This window comes from Galleria mellonella, unplaced genomic scaffold (genome assembly GCF_026898425.1).
Source record: "Galleria mellonella isolate WM207_F2 unplaced genomic scaffold, CSIRO_AGI_GalMel_v1 utg132, whole genome shotgun sequence".
NCBI classification, from domain to species: domain Eukaryota; kingdom Metazoa; phylum Arthropoda; class Insecta; order Lepidoptera; family Pyralidae; genus Galleria; species Galleria mellonella.
In genome coordinates this window covers 7394007-7420274 of record NW_026441989.1, presented here as the reverse complement: position 1 = coordinate 7420274, position 26268 = coordinate 7394007, and the positions used below count along the sequence as shown (strand labels likewise).

Genomic DNA, 26268 nt, shown 5'->3' with positions numbered 1-26268 from the left:
CTAACTTTCATAAAAAAACATACCAATTCCATAAAAATCATCTCTTTTTCAAAGTTAAAAATATATAAGCGTACCTATATAGTTAAACGACTTTAGAAAGTCTTCTCCATGGCTACACCACGGCATTAGATAACTATACGCTTATTGTTTCTACGCCATATGAACCTTCATTTTTCTTTTTTAATATTATTGTACTCAATTCTATAATATTTTATAGACTGACAAAACGATCAGCTCATGCGAATCAACAACTGACATAACAAAAGATGTTTTCATATTACACAACATAAAAAGTAGGAAAGTAACATCTGCCAACTCCATACCCGTAATTGGTAAGAATACTTATTATATAATTGTATAAATACGTTGATATATATTTAATAGTATAAGGTATAATTATTAAAATATTTCTAATTTTGTAAATCTTTACAATATGACAATATTAAGGTAGGTACATTCCAATTAACAAACTAACAAACTTAGGGGGGAATGGGATTGTTAGTAATGGAGACTGAGAATCCCATTGCTAGCAATATACCCAACCATGGACTTTCTCGCGGTTCTCCCTGGAAACTACCATGGTTAATTCCTGATGAATTCATCATGTTGGGCTAACTGGCCTGTTTTCATTTTCATCTATCACCCTTCACTGGTGCTCCGCCAGCGTATCCCGTTAGCGCAGACGGGGTTACCATTTTCAGCCAACAAAAAGTAAATAAACTTAATTACCTACCTTATTTTTTCAGATCCAAAAAATATAAACTGTCTACGATGCAAATATATCATGGCCCATGCACAAAAGTTATTAGAACGTATAGACAGTATTGATAAAAAAAACATAGTAGCTATTTGTGAACATTGTCGTTTAAAAGGTACTCGAAGTTTTTGTTATGTGTGCAATGAAATTGTCAAAAAGTTTAGAACTAGCACAATCCAACAAAAGGAAAGCAAAGAAAGACTTAAAAATAGGATGAATAAAATTCAAAACTTATTAAAAGAATCACTATCTAACGATAAATCTAAACGTCCGAGTCATTTTTATTCGGATTTCGACATCAATAAAATATACCAAGAATCGCCTAAATTGAAACAACAATCTGATGTCGGAGAGATCGCGATAAAAAAATATAAATGTCCGTCGATTCAGGTAGTTCCGGTTATTGACAATTTATGTGATGTTAAATTGCAAGATACTCTAAAAAACAAAACAGAGACTTCATATCATCAATTACAAAAACATGAAAAACAAATAACATTTCTAGAAAGTAGTACTAATAAAAGTGACGTTCTGAGCGATGATAACATACTATTAATGAATAATGAGTCGTATCCGCAAAGTGATCGTGAAATACTATACGATACTAGTAAATTAATTAAAAGTAAAACTAACTCCGAAAAGTTTGAAAGGAACGCGGTAGATTCGTATCTAAAAATAGCTAAACAATTATTTCCGTATAGTATAAAAAAGATAAATGACGGTGACTTCGATACCACTATTGTTGGATTAAGACCAAACTTGAAATCTGTTAGCACAACTACATTAAAATATAATGTTAAAAAAGATATAAAGTCCATATCTGATCAAATAACAGCTACAAATAAAACTCAGCAATCGTCAATGTCATTTGAAAACAATTATATTAATAAACAAAAGATAAAACAAATGAACTATTCGACACCGATCACAAAATATCTCTCACAAGAGTCTTTACAAACCTCTATTACTGGTGTACCAGAAAATTTACTCAAAGAAAACTTTAGTTTTATTTTTCCAAAAGTTATTAAAAAAGATAAAAAAATTCTAAAACGCGTAAGTTCAACAGAATTAATTAAAGAAACTAAATATAAGGTAGTGGCTAAAGCTAAAGAAGATGAATTGAAACGAATCGAACGGATTCGAAGAAAAAAAGAAAAAAACGAAAAGAAAAAGATCAAGAGGAAAGAAACACAGGATAATATTAGATTGAACGTGAAATCAAAAACATTAGACGCTAAAATTAAACATTCATCTGAGGAAAGTGTATTGAATAAATTAAAATCTATTGAGATGGGTAGCATAAAAACAGTGATACCCGATGAGGACTTCAAGCCTGATATAAATTTTAGTAAACAAGCTGGAAAAGATACAAAACTTGCTGTTTCTGAAAAAGATTCAAAATCTAAAATTCTTTCAATAAATCGAAAAGAATCCAAAAAAGAATATAATTTAACAAATAAAAATATTGATAAAATGAATACTAATATTGATGTTCAAAACCAGAATAAAAATTTAAAACAAGGAAACGATGAAAATGATAAATCAGAGAAAGAAATGCAAGCAGAAGAGGAGAAACAAAAATTGAAGAAAGAGTTGCAAGAAAAAGAAGAAATGATTAAATTAAGTAAGGAAATGCAAGGAAAAGCAGCAACGGATAAATTAAGTAAAGAAACGCGAGGAAAATACATAACTGACAAATTAAAAAAAGAAACACAACACAAAGAAGAAACGGATGCAAAAAGAAAAGAAAAAGAAGGTAAAGAAAAAAATGATAAATTGAGCAAAGATATGCCAGAAAAAATTAAAAAAGAAAGTAAGGAAATAAAAATAGAACAAAACAAAAACATTAGGGAAAAAGAAGTAAAAGATGATGTGACGCCTTTACAGAAAACTAAAATTGTAGAGACTTACGATGACAAAATGAAAATACAACATAAATATGAAGGCAAAAAACGAGATACTGATAAGGTAACTGAAGAACAAGCTAAATTAGAATTGAAAAAAATGTTTGTAAATCAAATAGAAAACAAATTTGAGCTGGAACCAAAAAAGGTTAACAAGAACATTGAAATGCTAAACACTAAAGAACTGACTTTAGAACAAATTAAAAGTAAAAGGGATTCGTCAGATAATCTAATATTAGATATGGTTAAGATAAAAAAGTCCAAGGAAAAAGATGAAATACTAAAACCCATATCTAAATGTCATATTTCAGAATTAGAAATTAAGCGGGGTAGAACTCGTGCTTCTAAGAAAAAAGGGTGTATTAGATATACTAGTTCTGATATAGATTTGGATATTGAAAGTACTTTAAAAATAGATAAAGAAGTAATAGATATTATTGTAGGCGATAAAATTGTTAAGTGTAAATCTCAATTACCTGAAAGGCGCAAAGAGAAAGAACTTTCACCAATTTTATTTAAATCGACATTCAAGGAGAAATCTGTTATAGAACATAAAACGGATATTGTTATTCCAGAAGAAACTGAACTTCGTGCTAATACTTTATCTACTAAAAGAACAAAAGTAAGTATTTATAATATATATAATACTATGTATATATAATACTATGTATAATGTAAAATAAATATAAATATAAAAATATATATATAAGTAAAATCGAAATTGTTAACATCATTTGAAGGGTGTAGTTTACCAACGAAATTGACCATTTTCACTAAAGTAATATCAAACTCTTTAAAGGGGAAGAAAGGTTCTTCAGTGGCGACCCCGTACAGGTCAACCAGTGTAGGACGATCCCCCCCTCCTCCCACTAGGTGAAGTGAAGTGAGTGAAGACCTCAAGAGCATTGCAGAGAGTCAGTCGATGCAGGTTTGCATCGACTGATTATGAGAGAGGCCTATGTTTAGCAATGGACGGATAATGGCTGAGATGATGATGATGAACATCGATCGAAAAACGTAAAAAAAAATTTTCCTCCCATAATAATCAATAATAACACAGGGAGATTGTGTTGGGTTAGTGTGGGAGACTCGATATTTTTTATCGTTTTTGAATTTTGGATTCGTGAAATTTCTATCCTTATAGGTTATTCTATAGTTTGTTTTTTTTTTTAATGTATGATAATGGTATGATGACCCCGCCTGTGCTATCGGTATACACTGGCAGGACACGTGACGAATTCAACAATAAATTAGTCACAATGGTTTTCAATGTTCCAATGTTGATAGCAATGGGGACTAACCTCCCCATTACTAACAATCCCTTCCCCCTATAGTTTGGGTAAACTTCTTACTATTACATCCATATTCATGACATATCAGTTGATAACTATGAAACACTGCTAAACGTAGGTCTCCCCTACAATGGGCGGTTTTGCTAGTAGTTGACACGCTTGGCAGGCGAGTTGGCAACCGCGGTTGACTTTGGTGATGTTTTAAGAGGGACGCTACTGTTCATCTCTCAATTATTAAATCACCTCTTACAACAACCACGGGAAAGAAAGAGGCCCATTTTATGCCGAGACCATACGGCAGTTCATAATGACATATGGCATAGCAGCATTCATGATATATACAGACTTTATTTTTTTATTTATTTAATACATTCCTAAAAGGCCAGCAATACACCTGCAATTTCGCTGATGTTGTGAGTGCCTATGGGCGGCGGCAATCACTTAGGTACTATCAGGCGAGCAGCAAAATTGTTTACGCTATATTATATACCTATAAAAAAAATAACAGCTTAACCAATCTTCATGGTATTCATAATATTTGCGATTGAGGAGGATGGACAATGAGTATTTTTTTTTATCCTGGTCATGCCGACGAAGTCACGGCGTGCTGTGTCCAATTTCATTCTCCTAATTTGTTAAGAAATTAATTTTGGGTTTGCCCTAAAGAATAGATTATCCCTTTTTTCAGGATTTATATGGACTCCCCAGGGTTTATTAATATTATGAAGATTTTTTTGTAATTTAACTTCCAACAAATATAGACGTAGCAGTATTTGCAGTATTTTTTTTATTATATAAAATTAATAAAATATAAAATTGGCGTAAAACCTATAAAACTTTATAGTAATTTTATTTAAATTTTTACTTATTTGTCAATAATTGAATTGTGAATGATTTTTATTGACGCAGTTGATTTTTTAGTTGATTTGAATAATTACGTGACGTGTTTTTCAGAGTAATTTATTTTATTATATTATTCCTTTTGTTGTAACTGGATTCTTGTTTAGATATATTTTATTTTTCATTACTGTGGAGATCTTGTCGAAATATTATTTTATGTCGAAAACTAAAAAAGTTGACACTGTAAGTTATTGAGTGTCCACATAATTTTTTTCTTTCATAAACTTGATAGGGTCTAATGTTATGTAGATTAAAGTTGTTGTATTTGTTGTGTCATGTGGTAATTAAATAAACTCACGGTCTAACTAATGGAAGACGAATGTTTTACAACTTAAAATTTTTTTTTTATTAAATGTCGTATATTCCTACTGTGTTATAGGAGCACAAGTTGATAAGCCAATTAGTGGATCGTCATTAGGTGTAATTAGGTTTTAAAAATTTGCCAACTTTTACGAATAACTGAGTTATAGGTTTGCATCTTATCTAATTGAACTATAGGAAAGTAACATTATTAATATACAGGAACTTTTTCTTTTTTAAATCTCTTAAGAATATTGTTGACCTTTAATATAAATTGCGCAGTCACATAAAATAATTAAATATATCATAAAGGACTCAAAAACATGTACGCGGGGATTACAATATCATAGTTTTTAATTAATTTCAGACAGACCAAGAGGTGCCTAAGGGCATCATTCGTTACGCATTGTCAGATCGCACATTTATATACAAAGGATGGACCATGCTGCCAACTGAGAAAGTAGTACGAAAAGTAATTAAATTTTACATTAAAATTAATTTATTTATTACAGTTAGTTTGGGACCAATATGAAATTTAACTTTTGCAATTATTTGAGAATTTGTAATGTATCTAGCTATTTTTTAATAATAATGTAATAACAGGGGATAAAATTAACAGGTAAGTACGCGACAAACACGGGAATAAATTTTATTATTACACGATATTGTATTTTTTTTCACCGCATAATAAAATTTCTGTTTAGCCAAAGGTTGACTGGGAGAGAATGCTATATAGTATTAAGTCCGCTTTTTGTACCAGACATTTTTTTTTTGTAATGTGGTCAATAAAGAATAAATAAATAAAAAAAATATTATCTTCTTCAATTTTTAACTGATTTTCATCATTATCTTTGAAATTGATTCAAAAATTGTATTGTAATACATAACAAATTACTCTAGACTACATTAGGCAGATTGCTGCCATAATTTTATTAATTTACAGAAAGTATTTCAAAGGGCATTAAATTACATCATGGGATGTAGGATCATGTCTAAATAATAAGTTGCCTATAGTGCAACTGTTGTTGCTGATCAGCATTAGCAATCCAAATTAATCCAGCTTCTAATTCTACCATTTTCACATATCGAAAACAATTTTACATTCTGATGATGACACCAATGAGCTATTTCTAGATGAACGTATACCGTATGCGACCAGCCCATCCAGAATTTGATTGGTTTGAGCATAATAAGAACAAAAGGTTTATGCAATACGATACCGGCGAAAGGTTAGCCGAGTTCGACGACAACGGACGTGGCCAATGGTATTATAGGAATGGCAGATTAGCACTAGATTATTACGACGCCGAAGGTGTGTTTTTCTTTAGATAGCCTTTAGAAGTAAAATAGAAATAACCGTTGTAGTCTTGATATTTGCTCATATGCACTATAATCTAGGACCTGGATCCTAGACTGTGGGATATATTATAATGCTTGTAATAAAAAAATAACATTGATTATTCGTATTCAGTACTTAAAAACAAATGAATTATCTTTTATCTTAGTAGGTACCTAGGAGATTACTCTTTATTGTTACCTCCAACAGTACAGCAGGTAGTGGAAATAATAAATGACAATTAAAAAATGCTTATACTTAAATAAAAATATTTTTTATATGCAACTTAGAATAGCAAACAAGCGGACGACCTACCTGATGGAAAGTGGTAACCGTCGCCTATAGACATAAGCAGTACTATGGACATACACCCTATGCGTTGCCATTCCTGAGGACTCGGGTGTTATTCCTCTGTATCCTGTAATTATTGGATATTTTCATCATCATCATCATCACATTAGCCTTTAACTGTCCCCTGCTGAATATAAGCGTCCCCCTTGGGAGGTTTTGCAGTAGTTGCCACGCTTGGCAGGGGAATTGGCAACCACAGTCAGGATTTAGAGATGTTTTAAGAGGGACGCTGCTGCCTATCCATCGTCCTCTCTTAGTCGGCTCTTACGACACCCACGGGAAAGGAAGGGGTGGCCTATTCCATCTCGGGACCACACGGCCAAATTGGATACTTTATTGAATACAAATTATTATACATCTAGGTCAGTACCGGTATTAGAAATTTTTATTTCATCATCGGGATGCGCTGTCAAAAATTTTGCCAAGTTCCATGACTGATGTCACCCATACGTCAAGAAATAGATGTTTTATGATATTATGATTATTGTAATAAAAGGAGTTCCCAATTGTTTCCAGTCTCGATCTTTATTAATATTTTTTCAATTTACAGAAATAAATGCCCAGCAACGTTTTGTGATATATAGTAGTGGTGAACCAGATAATCGTGGTCGTTCTCATCCTATAACTATTTTAGCAACATTTGATTATCTTGGAAACGGTATAGTGTTTGACCATGCGGGCAAGATACGGTAATGTGTTTAAATATTGCACACTGCAAGGATAATTAGATATTATCCTTGCAGTTACTTATACTTTTTATACATATTTCCTCTAGGCTCAAATATAATCAAACTGAAGGCGTGGTGTTGGATCGAAATATAGGACCTGTGTCTCACTGGAAATGGCATACTTTAAATGATCCACCAGTTTTACAACAGGTAATGATAGACACACAAATGGCCCATAAAGATAGTGAAATATTGAAACTCGGCAGCCCTGCAGATGATAAAATTCGCCCAGACGATGAAGAAATGCTAGCTATCGAATTCGATAATTTTATTAAAGAAAAAAGCAAGAAACTATCTGAAAAATTTAAACCATTTCAAATTAAAATGAAAGCATTGAAGATCAATGAATACTTTTCATTAAGAGTACTGGATCAAGCTAATGTCTATTTAATATATAGAGATGGTTCGACTAACTTGAAATTAAATATTGGAATGGTGTTAGATCATAAAGAAATCCTAGATACAGATACTGCTGAAGTTGGAGAAGTTTCAAATAATTTAGAGCGTCTACCGGCTCGAACAGATAGTTTAGCAGGTCTTCAAAGAAGTGTGGCGTATGCACAACGTATTGAAAGATCTCATGTACAACGAGAACGCCGTCTTAGACCAACAGAGCCTTGTGCTAGCGCTGATCAGTTGACTGCTGCAATCTCACGACCTCTACGACTACCATCTCGAACGGTATCGTCTAGTTCTAGGACAAATATTGGTGAATGTCAAAGTAAATGTAGAAAACCTTCTACTGGCCTTTATTACGACACTCGTATTATCTAATTAATTTGATTGTAATCATGTATTAATATATATTTTAAAGTTGTTTAAGTTATGCTCTTCTATTTTCCGACAGTCGTTCGCAGTTTCGCTCGCACTAACCCATAAGGAAATATTCAAACGAATCACTTATATCTCCGAGGAAATTTCACCTTAGTGTACACCTAAATATATTTAATGATTTATGGATGTGTAGTTCGTCTATGCCTAAAACAAGAGCCTGCTCCCCTTGAAATTTTTATGACCCCAAAAATTTATGGTTTGTTTAGGCTGTAGGTTAACTGACAGTCAAGTAGGTAATTATTCTTTTAATTGAATTATGAAATGTTGCATAAAATGTTATTACAAGTACGTATTCTTATTATGAAAAATATTTGCAGTTGAGTATAAAATAACAGAAGGGCAGTGTTACGTCTGATAAAAAGTAAACACAATACAAAAACATAATTTATATTTTATTAATAAATTGTTAAATCTTTAAATGAAAATAACATTGTCTTTATGTAGGTACTAATCTTATAAATATTTTGAATACATAAGCAATTATATATATATATATATATATATATATATATATATAGTATAGAGGTATGTAAATGTGCTATGGTAATTGTACAACTTGTGAATGGTCTGATGTGCTCTCAGTGGAGTCAGCGGCGCCGTTAGCGACCGGCTCCGGGGTGCCGCTTCTTGCTCGCGCCATAGCAATAGCGCTCTGACATTTATTACGCAGCTCAAACACTTGAGTTATAGCATCACGGAAGCACAGAAAATTGTAATCTATTACACCTGAAATAATGATTAATGCCTACTATTACTAATCTTATGGTATCAAGATAAAAACCCATAAGTGAGTACGCTGCAATAGCGTATGCAAAAGAAAGACCAAGGACGCTGGACTTCGCTGCCTCTTTTCATTTCATGCACATGGTAACGATAACATGCTTATTGGATTTTGGTATTTAGTTTATAATAATTTTCCATCATCACCGAACCAGACATAGGGTCCCTTATGTCTGGTATTATCTAGCATTGATTGTTAATGAAGACTAATTAATAATAAACGAATACGAAAATAAATATAGATCATTTTATGGTCATTGTAAGTTTTACAAGCTTTTGTTCATAATATGCATACAAGAACATAAATATTTACAATGATATTTCAAGATATTAAATTACCTTGTTTCTGGAAATTTTCCTCTCTTAATATACAAACTAAGGCCAGGAATTTATTAACTTCTCGTAGATATAATACAGTACCATTATTAAGTTTAATTAGACTTGAACTTTGATTATTAAATGTATTCACATCTGTTTCATCAACCATTCTGCAATATTCATAATATTTTTATTAAATATATTTATCTTAATGTTCGTAACCTTTTAATTATTGCTTACGTATCTAATTATATCCTTAATAAAAGGAACAATTATAAATATTTTAAAAAGTTGTTATCTATTGAAATATTTTCTGAATCAATTATACAGTACAATTAATAATTTAGACATTTTATAAGTTTTTTTTATTACTTTTTTATAATGACTTTCCATTAGGCGGGGCAACAGCCTGTTTGCCATTCAAAGTAAAAAAAATAGCAGTATCAAGCAATACTAAATATAATAAACTAGCGGCCCATCCCGGATTCGCACGGGTGGACTTTTTTAAACTTCGACAAAAAAAAAATGCAATTAAAATCGTCAAAAAATGTTTAATATTGGTTATGTCCGCTGCGTAGGGGGCCGACCGCGCAAATGAATCTATCAACTTTTAAAATATAAAAAGTGGTTATTATGACATAACAATAACAGTTGGATATATAGTATCGCGATGTTTTTTGTAGTTATTGATATTTTCTTCATTATTGTAGAACATACTTTTGTTCTATCACTAATAGTTTCCGCAGCCCACGCGATGAAAGATATTTTAGTATTTTTTTACACCTTGAGTTACGTTACTAAAGTTTTAGTAAGGATGCCTAATCTTTTCTAGCAATAAATATAGCCTATGTTACTCAAGGTGAATATAGCTTTCAAATGGTGAGAGTTTTAGAAATCGGAAAAGTAATTTTTAAATTTTTATTCATTACAAACATACACACAAAAATACAATTTTTTCCTCTTTATAATATTAGTGTATATGTAGATAATAAGGAGAGGGCTTTGTTGTGGGACATGAATAATACAGGCTAAATTGTTTAGTTTTAAGAATGTTTGAGAAAAATACAAGATTTTTCTCTAACTACTAACTAAAAGTAACTAAATAACATTTAAGTTTCTAATTTCAGTTTAATTGAAACGAATAAAATAAAATTTTGCATTCATATTAAACTTGAAAATAGTGAAATATTAAGGAATTAAAACATTCAAAAAGTGATTTTTTTTGTTATTATTTGTAAACATCGTCATAATTAGGGCAACCAATTTTTTTATTTTTTTTTTATTATTATTTTAAGGGCTTTTACTTTCTTCACGTATATCAGCCCTATCGTACCCTGAACTGATTTCTCAAACAAAACTTTATCTACTTTCCCTAGACACGGAAAGAGAAGAATAATGGGCATCAATAATTTACAGAGATGTTAAAAAATTTTTGGTTTAGGTTCAGCTAATATAGATTGAATAAGGCCAACATTAAATTTATTTAAGTTAAGTGGCACATGAATTCTTCTCTTTTCTTCGTGTTAATACGACATTCTAATAGAATATGATGCACATCATTTATGATATCACAAGTTTGACAATGGGATGACAAGGACTTTTTCATCATATGTGCAAATTTTTTTTATGGATAATGACCAGATCGATGAACAGCTAATTTAATATTGTATCTATTGATTTTAATTCCACAAAACCAAGGCATATGTGAAGGTTCAGCCTGAATAGTTTTATGTACTTGTTTCATTATGCCATACTATATCTCATACTATATTTATAAACTTTCAGGTCCTATATAGAGAATTGCTGTTGTACATTGTTATATAAATAAAAAAACATACCCATATATGCAGGAAATGTCTATGACTACATCAATCATGTCACAGCATAATTCATAACTTTGCATATCCACAGGTGAACTGTCTGTTGCTATGTAAATTTTGGAGACTACATCAAAAAGGAATGCTTTTTCTATGCCTGAATTCTGAAAAAAAAAGAGAATAAATTTTAAGGATTATTATTATCAACTCCTTGCTTTTACTATACATATAAACAAAATATGACGGTTATTCAGAATGTATACAATGTACAAAGGAAAAATACTAGCATAGTTCATTGGTCTGTTGCTATGAGCTCTGGTCTAATTTATATAACAGTGATAATATTAGTCAATATAATTATATAAATATGTTTATTGTTCAAAATGACTCACTGATATCAGTATATTAAGAAGATTTTCTAATGTTGGTAGTTGAGGAATCAATTTTTGAACCACTTTGCTGAATGCTTCAAATATAGAATGATCATATATTGATGTTAGGTGAAATGATAAATGCACATGTTCTAAACCAGCTTCTGCAAGATCCTCAGTGGCTCTATGGTGAATATCTCTTTGTGATTCCATTTTGTAGTCATCATTTAATCCATCTACCTGTAAATATTGAATACATGTACACAATACACCAATATTCATAATAATTACCTGTTCATTCTCTTTACCGTTTCTGTAGAGAACCAGGCATGAATTTAAATAGTGATATACATCACTATTTAAATTCATTAAAATTTCCTACATTTTGCCCGCGACTTCGTTCACGTAATCGAGATAGGTTTACTGATTGGGATAAAAAGTGGCGTACAACTTTCTCCATCTCATATAGTATGTGTAAAACAAATTTTATAGTGATTGGTTAAGCCGTTCAGGTGCAATAGCGAGTATGTTTGTTACCTTATAAGGTAACAAACGAACAAACTCACTTTCAGATGTAAATATATATTAGTATAAATAAGTCAAGAATAAAGCGGATTTCCCTAACAATTATTATCAAAATGTAAGTATTGAATCATCATATCACTTTGTTACTTAAACTGTTGAATAAATTAAAATGAAATTTGGAATGAAATCCTAGCCTAGTTTAATAAATAGGGCATTTTTTTTTTTCATTTACAGCTAGTTTAAAAATATATATATTGACTGTATTATTACATACTTTATGAATAAAAACTTCGAACTTAATGTTATTATTTACTCTGTAGGCTTTAGTGACTGTTAGTTGCAGTTTATCCAAAGCGTCTTGGTAATCATCCTGAAAAAACAAATTGATAATATTATTACTGGATAGGTGCAAACTATCAACTAAGATCCAACTATAACAATATAGCAATACAAGAACTATAACCCATAATACTCATGGGTATCAGAAGTGAGAACTAATTATAAACTTCTAAAAGCATGAGAGACATTACAGTGTATTCAGGAAGGTTATAGTGCTGTTCATATCTATTGAGGATTGTTACCATTTTCTATAAGTTGCACTATGTGCTTGTTTATAAGTTTCTTAGTAAAAGGAAACCATTGACTGGCAATTTGATAAAATTATTTCACATTTAAAACAATTTAATGTTTTAAGTACCAATTGAAAATATGTAATCAAATCAATATTTAATCATACGAAAGTTTAAAGAAAGCAATATCAGTTTCAAGTTTTACCTGTGCGTCTATAACGAAAACTAAAGCTCCACAGCCACCAAATATAATGTCAGAATCAAATGTTGGATCAAAGAAATCTATTTGTCCTGGAAAATCCCAAATTTGAAATTGCACAAAGCTGCTGTTATTTATATCATCTTTGACAATTTTGTTGGTGGACTCTAGAAACAATGTCTCGTTTGGTGACATCTTATGAAATACCACTTTTTGTATTGATGATTTACCAGACCTGTAATTATCCAACAAGAGAAACATTCAACGTTTGTAATTTTATTAATATAATACATAAACATTACTTTTAATATATATTTAAAACTGAAAACTGTTACATTGGTTAATAAAGAAATATGAATATGAATATTTAATATACTAATGTATACATTAGGGTGTCCCAAGACATAAGGAATTTTTTTTTGCTAAATCGAATACGCATACCCTCTATTTTTATTCCGTTTGACCTCATTGATTCAAATAATAAATATTATTGCGATAACCTGTGCCGACTTGATGCCAAACTTATGACATGAAAATATGTATGGAATCACTATAGCAGGAATTAAGAATTTACAAATTAAAACTCCAATACACCCGAATAGTATATTATTTACTCAGTTACAAATTCTATTATTGTTCAAATTTTATTTTTAACTTTTGATTTTTTACAGTCAAGATAAATTTTCCAGTGTTCTTGTACGCTACGTAATAAAAATAGTTTTTGTTCATCCTTATCTATGATTAATCAATGAAAGTCTTGCATAAACTTAACCGCTCTTTCGGCTACATCGTTGACTACCCTCAGTGCCGACACTTTCTTTCTAGCACACATTCCTTCAAGAAGAAACGAAATATTATTTGACCACAAAATAAAAATAATAATATAAATTCATTTAAAACAAGGGCTTGCTTTTTACTGAAAAGAAGTGGAGAGATGTTTTTTCTGAAACAAAATATGAAAGAGTGTTAAAAAATATACTTTTACAGAAAACGTAGGTAGAAACTTACATATTTTTTTATGCAAATTAGTATGACAAACACACTGACGGTCCACCTGATGAAAAGTAAGCGTCACCTATAGACATGAGCAGTACCATGGATATAACAGAGTATACTGTTTTGCCCGTGATATCCCCCATGCGTTGCTATTCCTGAGGACTCAGGTGTTATTCCTCTGTACTCTGTAAATTCACTGCCATATCCTATCCTTCAAACCGAGGGGAAAGGGATTGTTAGTAATGGAGACAAAAAATCCCATTGCTAGCAATTTACCCAACCAGATCGAACTCCTCATGGTTCACCCCGGGAAACTATCATGGTTAATTCCTGATGAATTCATTATGATAGGCTAACTGGCCTGTTTTCATTCTCATTGATCACTCTTCACTGGTGCTCTGCCAGCATATCCTGTTAGCGCAGGCGGGGCAACCATTTCATTTTCACCCATTAAACCAAAACACAGCCATGCAAACACAACTACTTCATGGTAGAAACACGAATGGGACAGATATGTCCAACAAAACGACTTTTGTACAAAGTCTCCCTCTGGTTGGTCTGGTCAATTTTCTTTAATAAACTTACCATACAATGAACCTCAAAGTTTTTTTTTCAATGGGATGAATTGTTTTCCATGAATTATTTCCTCTTTGGTTAAATTATCAACAATTTTAACTTTAGTTTCTTGGTCCACATCATCATCAAGCAATGATAATATAGAAACTTCTTTAGTTAAATACCACAAATGCTGAGTTATGTTCTGCAAGGCTACTTTTGGGATATTTTATCAGTTTTCTCATAACACTTCATTGATTTCAAAAAGCACAAATATTGGTAAAGTGCTTTTATTGTTGAAGTGCATTGGAGCCATGGTATAATGTAGGATATTACAATGAACAAGCAAACGAAGTTTGAATAGAATTTTGAATTAAGCACTAAGTAACGATATTTTCAGGGAATAAATTGCTCTCGTCATCCATCGAGCTTGGAGCATGACAACAGGACCAGGTCAGATTTTAAATTTTTTTTCCACATCCTACAAATATCACAGAAAGCTTAATTAACTCTCAATAGTCATCTCAATTTCTTTTGTCAGCTCATTTCGATAAAAGTATAGCAAGTTGTAAATTTCTGAGTCAGGTGCTGTGTAAGTTTTTCTCTATAGTTCTGTATTTTATCAACATTAATACTTTTCCAGATTTCTCTGAACTTTTTAAAGACTAGAATATCAGAGTTTGTAGTTACTTGACTGATTTTTGCTTCAAATACAACTTTTAAGACCAATTCATGCATGTAATGGAGATAAGCAAAAATAAGCATTTCTCTATTCAGTGTTTGGTCAAGAAGCACACAGGCACAAATCTAAGTTTTCATTAAATTCAGAAGATAGTCATCTTGTAGCAGTACATAAGATGATGTCGAAGGAGTCGGCTCAGACAAATATTTAGCATGTCTTTTTTCTTCTTCAATAATTCCAAGGTGCACTCTTTCCTCTCTATCAGTCAATTTTTTATCCACTCCTGCTAAGTACCCAGGTCGATCTGGTTCTCTTTGACGCTGTAAAAAGATTCTATCCTAATTTATTTTTATTAATTGAAGAGTATCAGCATGTGCAATATCAAACAAATTATCTAAATTGTTGACAAAGTCTTGATGGCACTACTTAAATAGGTCTCGTGTCTTTTGTGCATTTTTTTGGAAGTCCATCCAAACTTAATATAAGTGTACAAGGTTCTTCACACAATTATGCAAAAATTTTGTAGGAGTATATGCCTTTTCCCAATAGATAATACACTGGCTAATAGTGAGATTCATGATTTCATTGACATATTTTTATTTAAAATAAAACTGCTAGAATTTGTCCATTAGATGGAAGTTTTGAACCTGTTATTTGATGTCTTATGTCACCTATTAAAAATATACCCCTTTTAAAACTGCGTAATTCCACTGACATGTTGTCTGATTAAACTTAATATGTGTTCTATAACCAAATAACAAATAATCACAGGCACATTGACACATTGGATCATATCAGCCTTTGAGAGCTAGTATTAACATATATCAATGTAAGTCGGCACAGGTTACCATGGTCCTACCTTCTTAAAATTTTATTTATAATTGTTTTGTCGTAAAAATAAAAAAATTGGTGAGGGTATGCATAAAAAAAACTGATCCTAGTATATATATATATATATATATATATATATATATATATATATATATATATATATATATATATATATATATATATATATATATATATATATATATATATATATAAACAATGATAAGCATTATGAGATGTAGTAACTGTTGTGTAATTTGTAATTAAAGCTAGTTTTATTGACTCAACAGGTAATTGAAGTCTTCTTTTATAAATAGGTTACTGAATGCTCTGTGTAAATATAAGGGATTGTTGGGTATAAATACTTCTCTTATAAAAAAAATTAAAAAAGAAATTTGGTTGTACAAAAGTGGTGTTTCTATTGAGTGTGCTTGTCCTAATTGAATATATAAAATCCTATTAGACAAATACTTATAAAATTTGTTTAATTCAACCAAAAAAAACAAAAGATTATTTATTATCAAGCTTGCCTAAGTTTAATAATAAATAATTAAAAATTTACAAAGACAAAACCAAATACTGAGTAATGCCTTTGTGCTTCATATGGCAATCTAACATTACCTTCTTAAACCCATTAGAAGAATCCGTGGTTTATGATCCTCTTGTAATGACGTATTATCGCCCTCCCCATTTTGTTCAAATGGTCCATAAACAAAATCCTTGGGGAATGTGGCCCCATAAGAACTGGGCTCTTCCTGATAACTCTAAATAATTAAACAATATAATTTAATGTAAATATTATTATATCAATGTAGATAATCAAAATAAAATAACAGTTGCTCACCATAATAACAAACTAGTGTTTATCATCAGCGCTCACTGCATTATGTAGAATTTTGGGCACCTGCCAATTGCATTTATTTAAATTACTTTATAAAACCTGTACGTACAACTACTTACTCTATGAACGAAATTTCAAAGCACAACTTTAAATTAGAAGGGATTATTAAAAAATAAAATAATAATAAATTAGCAAGTTCGTACACCACAGTGTAAGTTTTATTTTTTTTTAAATCCAGTATTGCCATTTGCTTATTAGTATTTTTACCCAAATGTCAAATATTTTTTACCCAAATTATTACGACTTCTAACGTTTTTACTCATTCAAGAAGAAATAAAACGACGAAAAAAGTTGTTCTCTCCGTTTCTATTTTTACCTTATTTTACCCTTATCTTATCCTTTGTTTTGCTACAGTTATTTATATACTTTATTATATTTATACATTTTAACAGTACTAAATTTATCTAAAAAAATTATCCAGAATTCTTCAAGAATTTCATTTATATAAAACTTTGCGTAAAGAAAAATGTTTACCCATAATCTGAAAAAATATTCAATCAAGCAACACTGGTCATTCCAAATAGGGATACCATTTAATAATTTTAATTGTCATCTATTAGTATATGCTGGTTTATATTAAGTTAGTTACTGTCTAACTTAACATTTTGTCGAATTGAGGTGCCATTTCTCTAAACCTAATCTCTAAAATTAAAATTTCAATTCAATATCACACAGATATGAACAGTTTTTTTTTTTTAATATATTTAAGTCAAAATCATTATAATTTCAGTTTAATATAGTCTAGTAAGCAGTAATTTTGTGAAATCATCTGAATATTAGGTTAATAGACTTCATAATTATTCGAAACTTAGGCTCAACTCTGAAGCGCTATTTCTCTAAACATATATGTTGTTATTACTATTATAGGTTATGTAATAAAATTATTCTGTTCGTGTTGATAGATTTGTCCTAATGAAGTATGATGTTTTTACTTTCGAAGACCGGCTGAGGTTAATAATATGGCAATTTTGCATTCACGAGGTTGAACTTGAGAGCTAACTTTTGATGGAATACATATTTTACTGCCTGGTTATGTGTTACTGTTGTAGGTACTTACTGTTGGCAAGAACTGAATACTCCGAAAGCATATTTGCGAATGATTCTTCGGGATGGCGGCATCGGCGGATAAGATATGCCCTCGGTACTATCATTCAAAATGTGCTTTCGATAATTGTTCGTCTTACCAACCTTATCCTGTATTGTATAGACAAAATCCTCGATTACTCCGAAGATGTCATCGAATTGCAACATCCGTGTACCTACGGCCACTAAAGGGCTTTGAAGAACCTTTCGTCTAATCATACATGGATGGTTCTTCAAACCCCTTCTATTCCATATGGTCTTCTGTTGAGAGGAAATTTGCACTTCAGAGCCACGAAAAGAGGAATAAACCTTTTTTCATATTCTATGACCTCTGTATGTATACTTTCGTCTTTTTTCTTTAGAAAATATGTTCGGAGGCTGTCATTCTCGCGGTCGTTCATGTTTTTAACGCTTAACGGGCCTCGACATTCGCATTTTGTAGGATATTCAACCTCATGATTGACTACTTTGGATGATGCACTCTGTGAAGATTCATCGTTGCGCAAATTTGACGATCCAGGGCATCAAAATTGGTTCGAGTACTCCTCAAACCAAAGCTTATACCGGTTGGTCGTGCCCCACCGTTATAAGCTTGGACTTTATTTGGAATTTTTTCTATTCTTGTAAGATGCGTAAAAAATTTCTCGCAGACAGACCATTTCAGCAAGTATGTGTAAAGTATCTTTTATCCTCTTTTTACTAATTACATTTACATAAGAAGAAATGAGGAAACCATATGATTTACAGTTTTTATTTTATCATTGCTTCTATGTAATTCCTTGTTCCTAATTTGAAACAAAACCTGTGGAATACTCTGTGATCCATACCCCTTTGAAACGTTATCTGTCATTTCCTAAACCATATTTCCGCTTTTATTTCTACATTTTAACAAAAAGTAAACTTGAATATTTACAAATCTTTTATATGGTTGCAGTTTTTAAATAAATTACCCAAAATTGCTGTAATAATCATTGTAGTCCTCTGATTTATGATAGTTATACTGTGACAACATCTAGCAGGCAACTTCAAGTTGATGTAAGTAATTATATTTTAATTTTTGATAATTATCTTGCTTTTGATTAACATTTTATATGTAACACAGTAATAGACTTTTTTATAAAATCAACATAACCCTAAATCATACATTTTAGTCATAAGTTCGTGACACCGTTGTAAAAAATCCAGTGTAAAAAAAAAAATGAAAAATCTTAGAGATTTATCAGCGAAGATTTTTATAAATTTGTCTAAAAAAAATAATGGTCTTGACTATTTAACTTCGTATGCGTAACCGCCCTAAGGTTATTCACGGAACCTTTTACAAATTAAATATCATTATATAAAAACTGAATATTATTTAAAAATTTTGGATTGTAAAATATATAGTATACATATCAATGTTGAATATGTTTCTGAAAAGCAAGTCTTAAGATGAACATAGACAACCTTAAAATCATGCCACTTCAAAATCTAACTTTGTTGAATTTTTGATAATAATGCCCTATATCAGGAGTGGCCAATATGGTGGTGGCCTGTGACATTTAGTCTATTTGAAAGATGCTCAAACACAAAGCTCACACTAATATAAGTAGTTACTAAGAATAATTTTCAGTTCCCTCTTAATAAAATAATACTACAATATACTACATAATTGTGTACTGAACTATGATCTTTCATTTGAGATTTCAAGAAGTATGTAATTTTAATTAAATAACTACCAGTTTAACTTATTTTTAATTAGATCAAAAAGCTTGACTAGTTTAGGAATAAATTTGTAATCCTTAATCTTGAGTGACTGTGATGCGAGCATGAGCCTGACTGCATACCTCAGCATGCTGACCGCGAGCTGTAGGCACTTGCGGTACAGATAAAGACAGTGATAACAATGTAATTGATCACACAGGGTTTTATCAATAAATAGTAGATCTTGAGTCTAGTCAAGTCGGCAACCCCTGCCATATATTATCCAAAATACTTCAAAAGTTAAAGATATCTTTGACCAATGTAATTGTTAGTGATGATTTATAGATTGGAAATATGGTCAAATTGGGGCACTGTTTGCCATGTAATGATAATATATTTTCTCTGTGGACTATAGAGAGGGCTTTGATTAGAGTTTCCTTTCTTAATAAAATTTGCTATATAGGAATCAGCAGAAGGACCAAAGTGCACCAAACATAGTCATCAACATACACAACACATTGTTTGATTAGTAGAAAGTTTCTCAAATAGCAATCCAATATAGATAAATGCAATGTATTGCTACCCCTTACAAGACAAGGTGTCAACTTCAAATGTATTATGGGGAGTTGGATAGTTTAAGACCAGTTCCTATGGTAGTCTGTAACAGAAAAAAGTTCAGCTGTTGTCAGTGAATGGTCCAAATGATGAATCTGTAATATTCTAACATTATAGAGAGGAAAGGGATTGTTAGTAATGCAGACTACCAGTCCTATTGATATCTCCTGATATGTCGCTATTATATATCGCTAGCAATTAGACTCCACTACTAACGATTTTTTCCCCCCAAAATATACCGTTAGCATAGGCGGGGTTTGTTAGTAATAGGTCCTAACAGCCCCATTGCTAGCAATATACTCTATCAAGTCGACTTCCACGCGGTTCCCCCTGGAGACCATTGTGGTTAATTATTGTCGAATATTTTCATGATAGGCTGACTGACCTGCCTTCATTCTAATCTATCATCTATTACTGGTGCCCAGGGTAGAGTATACCGGTAACGTAGGCGGGATTACCATTCCATTTTCATACATTAATAGTATATTCGAGTTGTTTGTCAGTTACAATAAAACCTATTCAAAAAGTATCAAGATGATTAAAGTAGGAACTTCCTGATGGCATTTCTTTCGTCTACGCATTGTTATGTAAAATCGTTGCACTTATTAGATATTTTGAAAAACATGTTTTTGTTTTTCTTTTGTGTTCTAATAAACATGCTACAACTTCGAAGGCCAAATGAACGATAACATTTATTTATGCGCTCACGCATACAAACTTTCGTGTTGACCGCTTGTATCAATTTAGCGTTTATAGAAATAGCCGTATGGTCGAATCTAGGTCGATAGTGAGATGTGTATTTACAAGAAGAAAAAACCTTGTGGATTTAACTCTAAATAATACGCATAACATTATCATTATACTACGCAATCACTTCTGTTAGTCGTAAATACTACGTCATGACACACCCATTTTAGGGCAAACGAAGTTCAATAATATCATTATTTTTGTAATATGATATCGATGGAAATATGTAAGTACTTTATTTCTCTCTAAACGCTGCATTAATATAGTATATTTACATTTATCTTATAAATATCTGTCATAATTATTTTAATGAATAAATAAATCTTTCTGAATAGACAATATATAAATACCTACATTAAAACACAAGCAATTAATTTATCAGCTGATGAGTTGATCATCAGAAATAGCCCATCAACAGTCATAGTATCTTTTAGGTACTCTGTTATGCAGCATGGTACCTTTTTCTTAAGGTTTTGTTCGTATAGTAGATCATACACCAGAAGCTTTATTATATACTTGTTTTAGTAACAATTTTCATTTGATATACGAATGTATCATTTGACAATTCCAATTATAAACAGATGTAAATAAATACTTGTAAGAGGATTTTTTGAGACCGAACGAGTAACTGATAAACTTCTTTTAAGTCAGTTAAATAACACACTATATAATACATATATACTATATATATTAAATGCAATAAAATTCATTCATTCATTCATATTATATATATAAAATACTATATAATACATTTAACACTGTGTGTACAACTATTTAATATATAACCATTATAAATTAGGATAACAATATAAACGAGACGAGTTTTAATGTAAGAAACAAATAGACGAAGAATATTGAAGAATCATAATACATGATTAATAATATTTGATTAGTAATCTACTTTTATTTGTTAAAATAAATGTAAAAGTTAAGCCAAGGTTTGCAGAAACGAGGTCGCAGCAACTCACTCTAAAAATACAATCTTTATCAAGATTTAAACCTTTGATGTCCAGTAATAATTATTTTACGAATTCTTTAGCGTCCTTTTAAAGATAAGTTTCTTCTATCAGTGAAATGAAACTTTTTTGAGTTTCTTTTCAAAGTAAGATGGGTAAAAAGATGACAAAAACATTTACAGCTACACTGAATGTTCTCTGCTTATTTTTGTCATCTTTAAGATTAATTTTTTCTTTCCTAATTATTTTCTTTTGGTCTTCCATCATATTAATAATAAAAGTAAACACTGTTCATACAATCTTCTTTTGAAGCACACATGGATATAGATTTTTCTTTCGACTTATCAGAGACTGCTTACTATAATTAGATTCAATTAATTTCAGTCTTTCAAAGCTATCTTCCTAAATATAGTTAAAAACATGACCTCCGTTTTTGCACCTAAATTGTTTATATATTCCTGTTACTAAATTCAAAGTGGTGTATTGTACTCTTATATGAAGATTATTATTTATTAGCAAAACTTAACGTAGTCTTTTTTGTATCTATTTACATTTCGAATAACCCTTAGGATCATAGGACTTGATTATACTTTCATCTTTTATTACAATGATAGTAGTACTTTTACTAGTATTTACAGCAAAAGCCATAGAAATAATTAACATAGACGATCCTGTGTGTAATACAATATGAGTTAGATAATTTTTGGACCTTATGTTCTCTCTCGCCGCTCTGCAATTTATTAATAGCACATTTTATAGTATACTTTATTGAAATTTGCTATGTATTGAATTTTTTTGCGTACATTGTTTCGTCACAACATCATTATCATCTTTAGCGATGTCTTTATTCATTGGGTCTATTCATTGATTCAGTATTGCACTTATACACTTAGATTATATAGATAGAGCATCGAGCCTCAAAAACGAGTCAACTTTTTGTCACCTAATTGTCAAATTAGGTGATTCTTTTTTTTTAATAAACGTGCTATATACTTATGCATAAAATGTATTTTACATATAATTAATATTGACATATTATTTAATAAATAAAATCAGTGTTTACACCTTAAAAAGATGTAGAAGTTATAAGACAAAATAAATATAAAAGTTATAAAGGAAACATAACTATTTATTACGCAAAATTGTATGAAAAAGTTGGCTCGTTTATTGAGGTTGTCGAGGATGACACATTTGCAGTAACTGTTGAAGCAAACTTTCGCAAATGACACGATGTCACGCCATACCGCGCGATCGACCCATCGGACAAGCACCAAGCACGTGGTCACAAATTACGACAGAAGTTGTAAGCCTTTATGTATGTGTGGCTGGCCAGTTCTTCTGTGTCGATAGCAACTAGTATTAACATCCGCTGAGACGCGACGTTATGGTAACGTCAACACGGCTTTATTGAATTGAAGCTATGTCGGCTTACTCTTTACACGCGTCGCACGGGGCACCTCGCTCGCAAACTTGCACTCGCAGTATAATGGTGGGATTGCTGCGATCACGACGTGCCGGTTTACATTAAATACATATTACGGTGACGCTATGCGAATAACAGCTGACAAAGGCAATTGTTGACAAAGACTTGTAGATATCTGTGACTTAAGAATAAATTAATGCCAGTGTTACAGCTTTGGATAAAGGTTTTCTGAGGCTGATTTTCTGTGTTAAGGTTGGTTTATTGTCAGTTTTTATTTATCAAATTACACGCTTTCTAGTTACTATGTATAACAATTTCTTTTTAACCAATTTCTTTGGAACCATAGTTTAATTTTCGAAACAGTGTTACATTTAGGAAGATAAATGTTTTTGCTATTAATATAATTAAATTAATATTAATCTTTTGTAAAATGAATAATTTTCATGTATTTCAAAGGGTTATAGATAACTTTTAAAAATTAATATGCTCTTGACCTAGATTTTTTTTTAATGGGAGTCTTTTAATACACGGGGCATACAAAGGTGTTGCAGCAAAGTGCATAAGCATATATTGAGATAAGTTTTCATAGGTATAAGAAGTAGTCTATTTTAATTTATATTTAGTTAGTTTTTATGATGTTGTTTGTATCTATAGAAATGTTAATTTAATATTTTTTTTATAAACTCAACCTAATTTGCAATTTAAAGACGAGTTTTTTTTTTGCAATCGTTTTTATTTGCAATTAGCTTTGACCAACTTCTAAATAAATCGCAATAATTTGATTTGAATGAGAATAACGGTTACGTGAACAGTCGTACATGCAATGCAGTTTAAAGCATCTTATTAATTTCTATAAATATGCATTCAACAATTTAATAATATTATGCTAATGACCTAATAAACACATTCACAGAGTAATAAAGATCTTCATGCAAAAAAGCACTTCTCTTGTTGAGTTTTAATTATCTGTTATTTTTTCGTTACGTAAATAATTTGATAAATATATTACAAGCAACAGATAATAGTACAAAACGTTGATACTTTGAAACTTCTCTAATATCAGCGTATATACTATCACCAGCCTTAAATAAACGAGATTGTCCATTCCTAACTTAGTAGGATCACTTATTGTCTGTAGCCCCGTAGTATCAGTAGTCTTTCATTTCAAATAGCATGCAGTCATTATTATTTTATTCAGGTCAGTATTTTTTATGCACATTTATAAAGAATACTGACCTGAACTGAGAACTAGTATAAGAACTATGGTCGAGCAGGTAGCAGTGGTATGTGCGTTTAATTAGCTGAAAAAAAAAACTGAAAGGAATTTCATCTTCAGGTTGAATCATTCTCTGCATATTGTGAAATGTGAATCAATTGCTGTTTGTTGTTGACAATTTATTATTTGGTCTTCACCTTTATTAACATTGAAACTTGTTCCATCACAGTCTACTAGGCTTGAACTGTGCCATGCACTATTTGCCATTTAGAATTCTAGACAAAGTTCAACGTCGAGAGGAATTTAGAAATATCGATGGATTTAAACTATGCTTTCAACTAGAAGGTGTTATTGATGAATCGTCTGTTTTTCAATAATTCAATTTATCCGATCCATAGTGGAAAATGATAGTGAATAGGTTGAACACTAACAACAAATGGATCTTAAATAAACGTTTAATTCATTATATACTCTAATTATTATTTCCGCCGTTAACTGCCCACTGCCGAGTTTTCTTTCCCCATAAGGGGAGTTTTGCCAGTAGTCGTCACATTTTACAAGCTGGTTGGCAACCGCAGTTAGCCATTGGCAATTTTTAAAGAGGAACACTGGTACTCGTTCATCGACCATTAACTTCCTTATCGCATGTTACGACACCTACAAAAAAGCAATGTGTGACCCATTCTATACCGGGACCACATAGCGAGCATATTCTATTATATATCAGTTTATGTCTATTAATATTAACATTATAAATTATGTATGAATGTCTTTGTATGTTTTGGTTCACTATCTGTGTAACTTATACTGTTGTCGTTGTTAACGTCTAAATTCTAATGATGCTAATATAAAATATAAACATTATCGGAGAGGACATTTAAAGATGTTTATTAATAGAGCTGGTATCTTAGATTATGGTAGAATGTAAGTAAGTTATTTAATATCCACGATGGCTCAGGAATCTGCAATATTACTAAAGTGAGTGTTATGATTATTATTAATGGCCGATTATTTCGATTTTTATAATTTTGAAAGAAATAACAAAAAATCTTAAGTGTATAGGTACCATTGTTTATTTATACAAATAAACACTTATAATTAGGTATCTTATTTATTTATTCATTATTGTCCAATAAAAAATTGTACAAATGGTGAGCGTAAAGCCCTATGCCATTCTCTATGCAACTAACAATTATAAATGTATTGTGTTCACTTTAAATATTTTGTATAACTGTGCTTGCATAATGTTCTTCTGACTCTAATTAGCTGCTAGCAACAATTTTTAATATGTTTACGTTGTAATTTACAGTTAAGTAATAACAACATTTATTTTGTTATTTTAAGACTTGCAAATTTTAAACTTCTTAGATTCCATTTTATATCTGAACTGTTTTTGTTAGAAAAATATTTGTCGTTTGTCGTACATAATTTCTATATATATATATATATTTATTATGTTGATTTTTACAGTTTTATATAAGTAACTTATTATACCTTTTGTTGTTGTGACCTTGCTTAAACACGTGAAGATATTAATTACGTTTGTTGATATTATAAAGTAGTTATCGTAGAGTAATAAGTGAAATAATAAACAGATTGTAGTTA

At 30.8% G+C, this 26268-nt stretch overlaps 3 protein-coding genes across 13 annotated transcripts in view; 2 read left to right on the top strand and 1 right to left on the bottom strand.

Annotated features, from left to right (window-relative positions):
* The first annotated feature begins 433 nt into the window (after positions 1-433).
* Positions 434-8398, top strand: LOC116413513 (uncharacterized). The gene is made up of 7 exons (XM_052903085.1): positions 434-447; positions 484-497; positions 747-3283; positions 5521-5625; positions 6288-6465; positions 7391-7529; positions 7616-8398. The coding sequence occupies exons 1-7, from the start codon at positions 434-436 to the stop codon at positions 8340-8342; spliced, it is 3714 nt and encodes a 1237-aa protein (XP_052759045.1). The 3' UTR covers positions 8343-8398.
* Positions 8399-8777: 379 nt separating this feature from the next.
* On the bottom strand, positions 8778-17121 carry LOC113518358 (ras-related GTP-binding protein C). Its single transcript, XM_026903243.3, has 8 exons — positions 16887-17121; positions 16664-16806; positions 12988-13216; positions 12488-12583; positions 11710-11928; positions 11339-11481; positions 9522-9670; positions 8778-9128 (listed from the first exon to the last, which is right to left on the bottom strand). Exons 1-8 carry the CDS (start codon positions 16887-16889, stop codon positions 8941-8943), a joined length of 1170 nt encoding a protein of 389 aa, XP_026759044.1. The 5' UTR covers positions 16890-17121; the 3' UTR covers positions 8778-8940.
* A 1731-nt stretch (positions 17122-18852) lies between these two features.
* LOC113518351 (phosphatidate phosphatase LPIN2) overlaps positions 18853-26268 on the top strand; it is a 36021-nt gene continuing 28605 nt past the window's right edge. For 5 of the 11 annotated variants that reach the window (XM_031913279.2, XM_031913278.2, XM_052903066.1 and 2 more), the window contains exon 1: positions 23435-23699. The gene's annotated coding sequence lies outside the window, so the exon portion shown is untranslated. Of the gene's footprint in view, positions 19062-23433; positions 23700-26268 lie in introns of those variants that run through there. The other 6 variants (XM_031913275.2, XM_031913272.2, XM_026903234.3 and 3 more) reach the window with 4 other exon arrangements.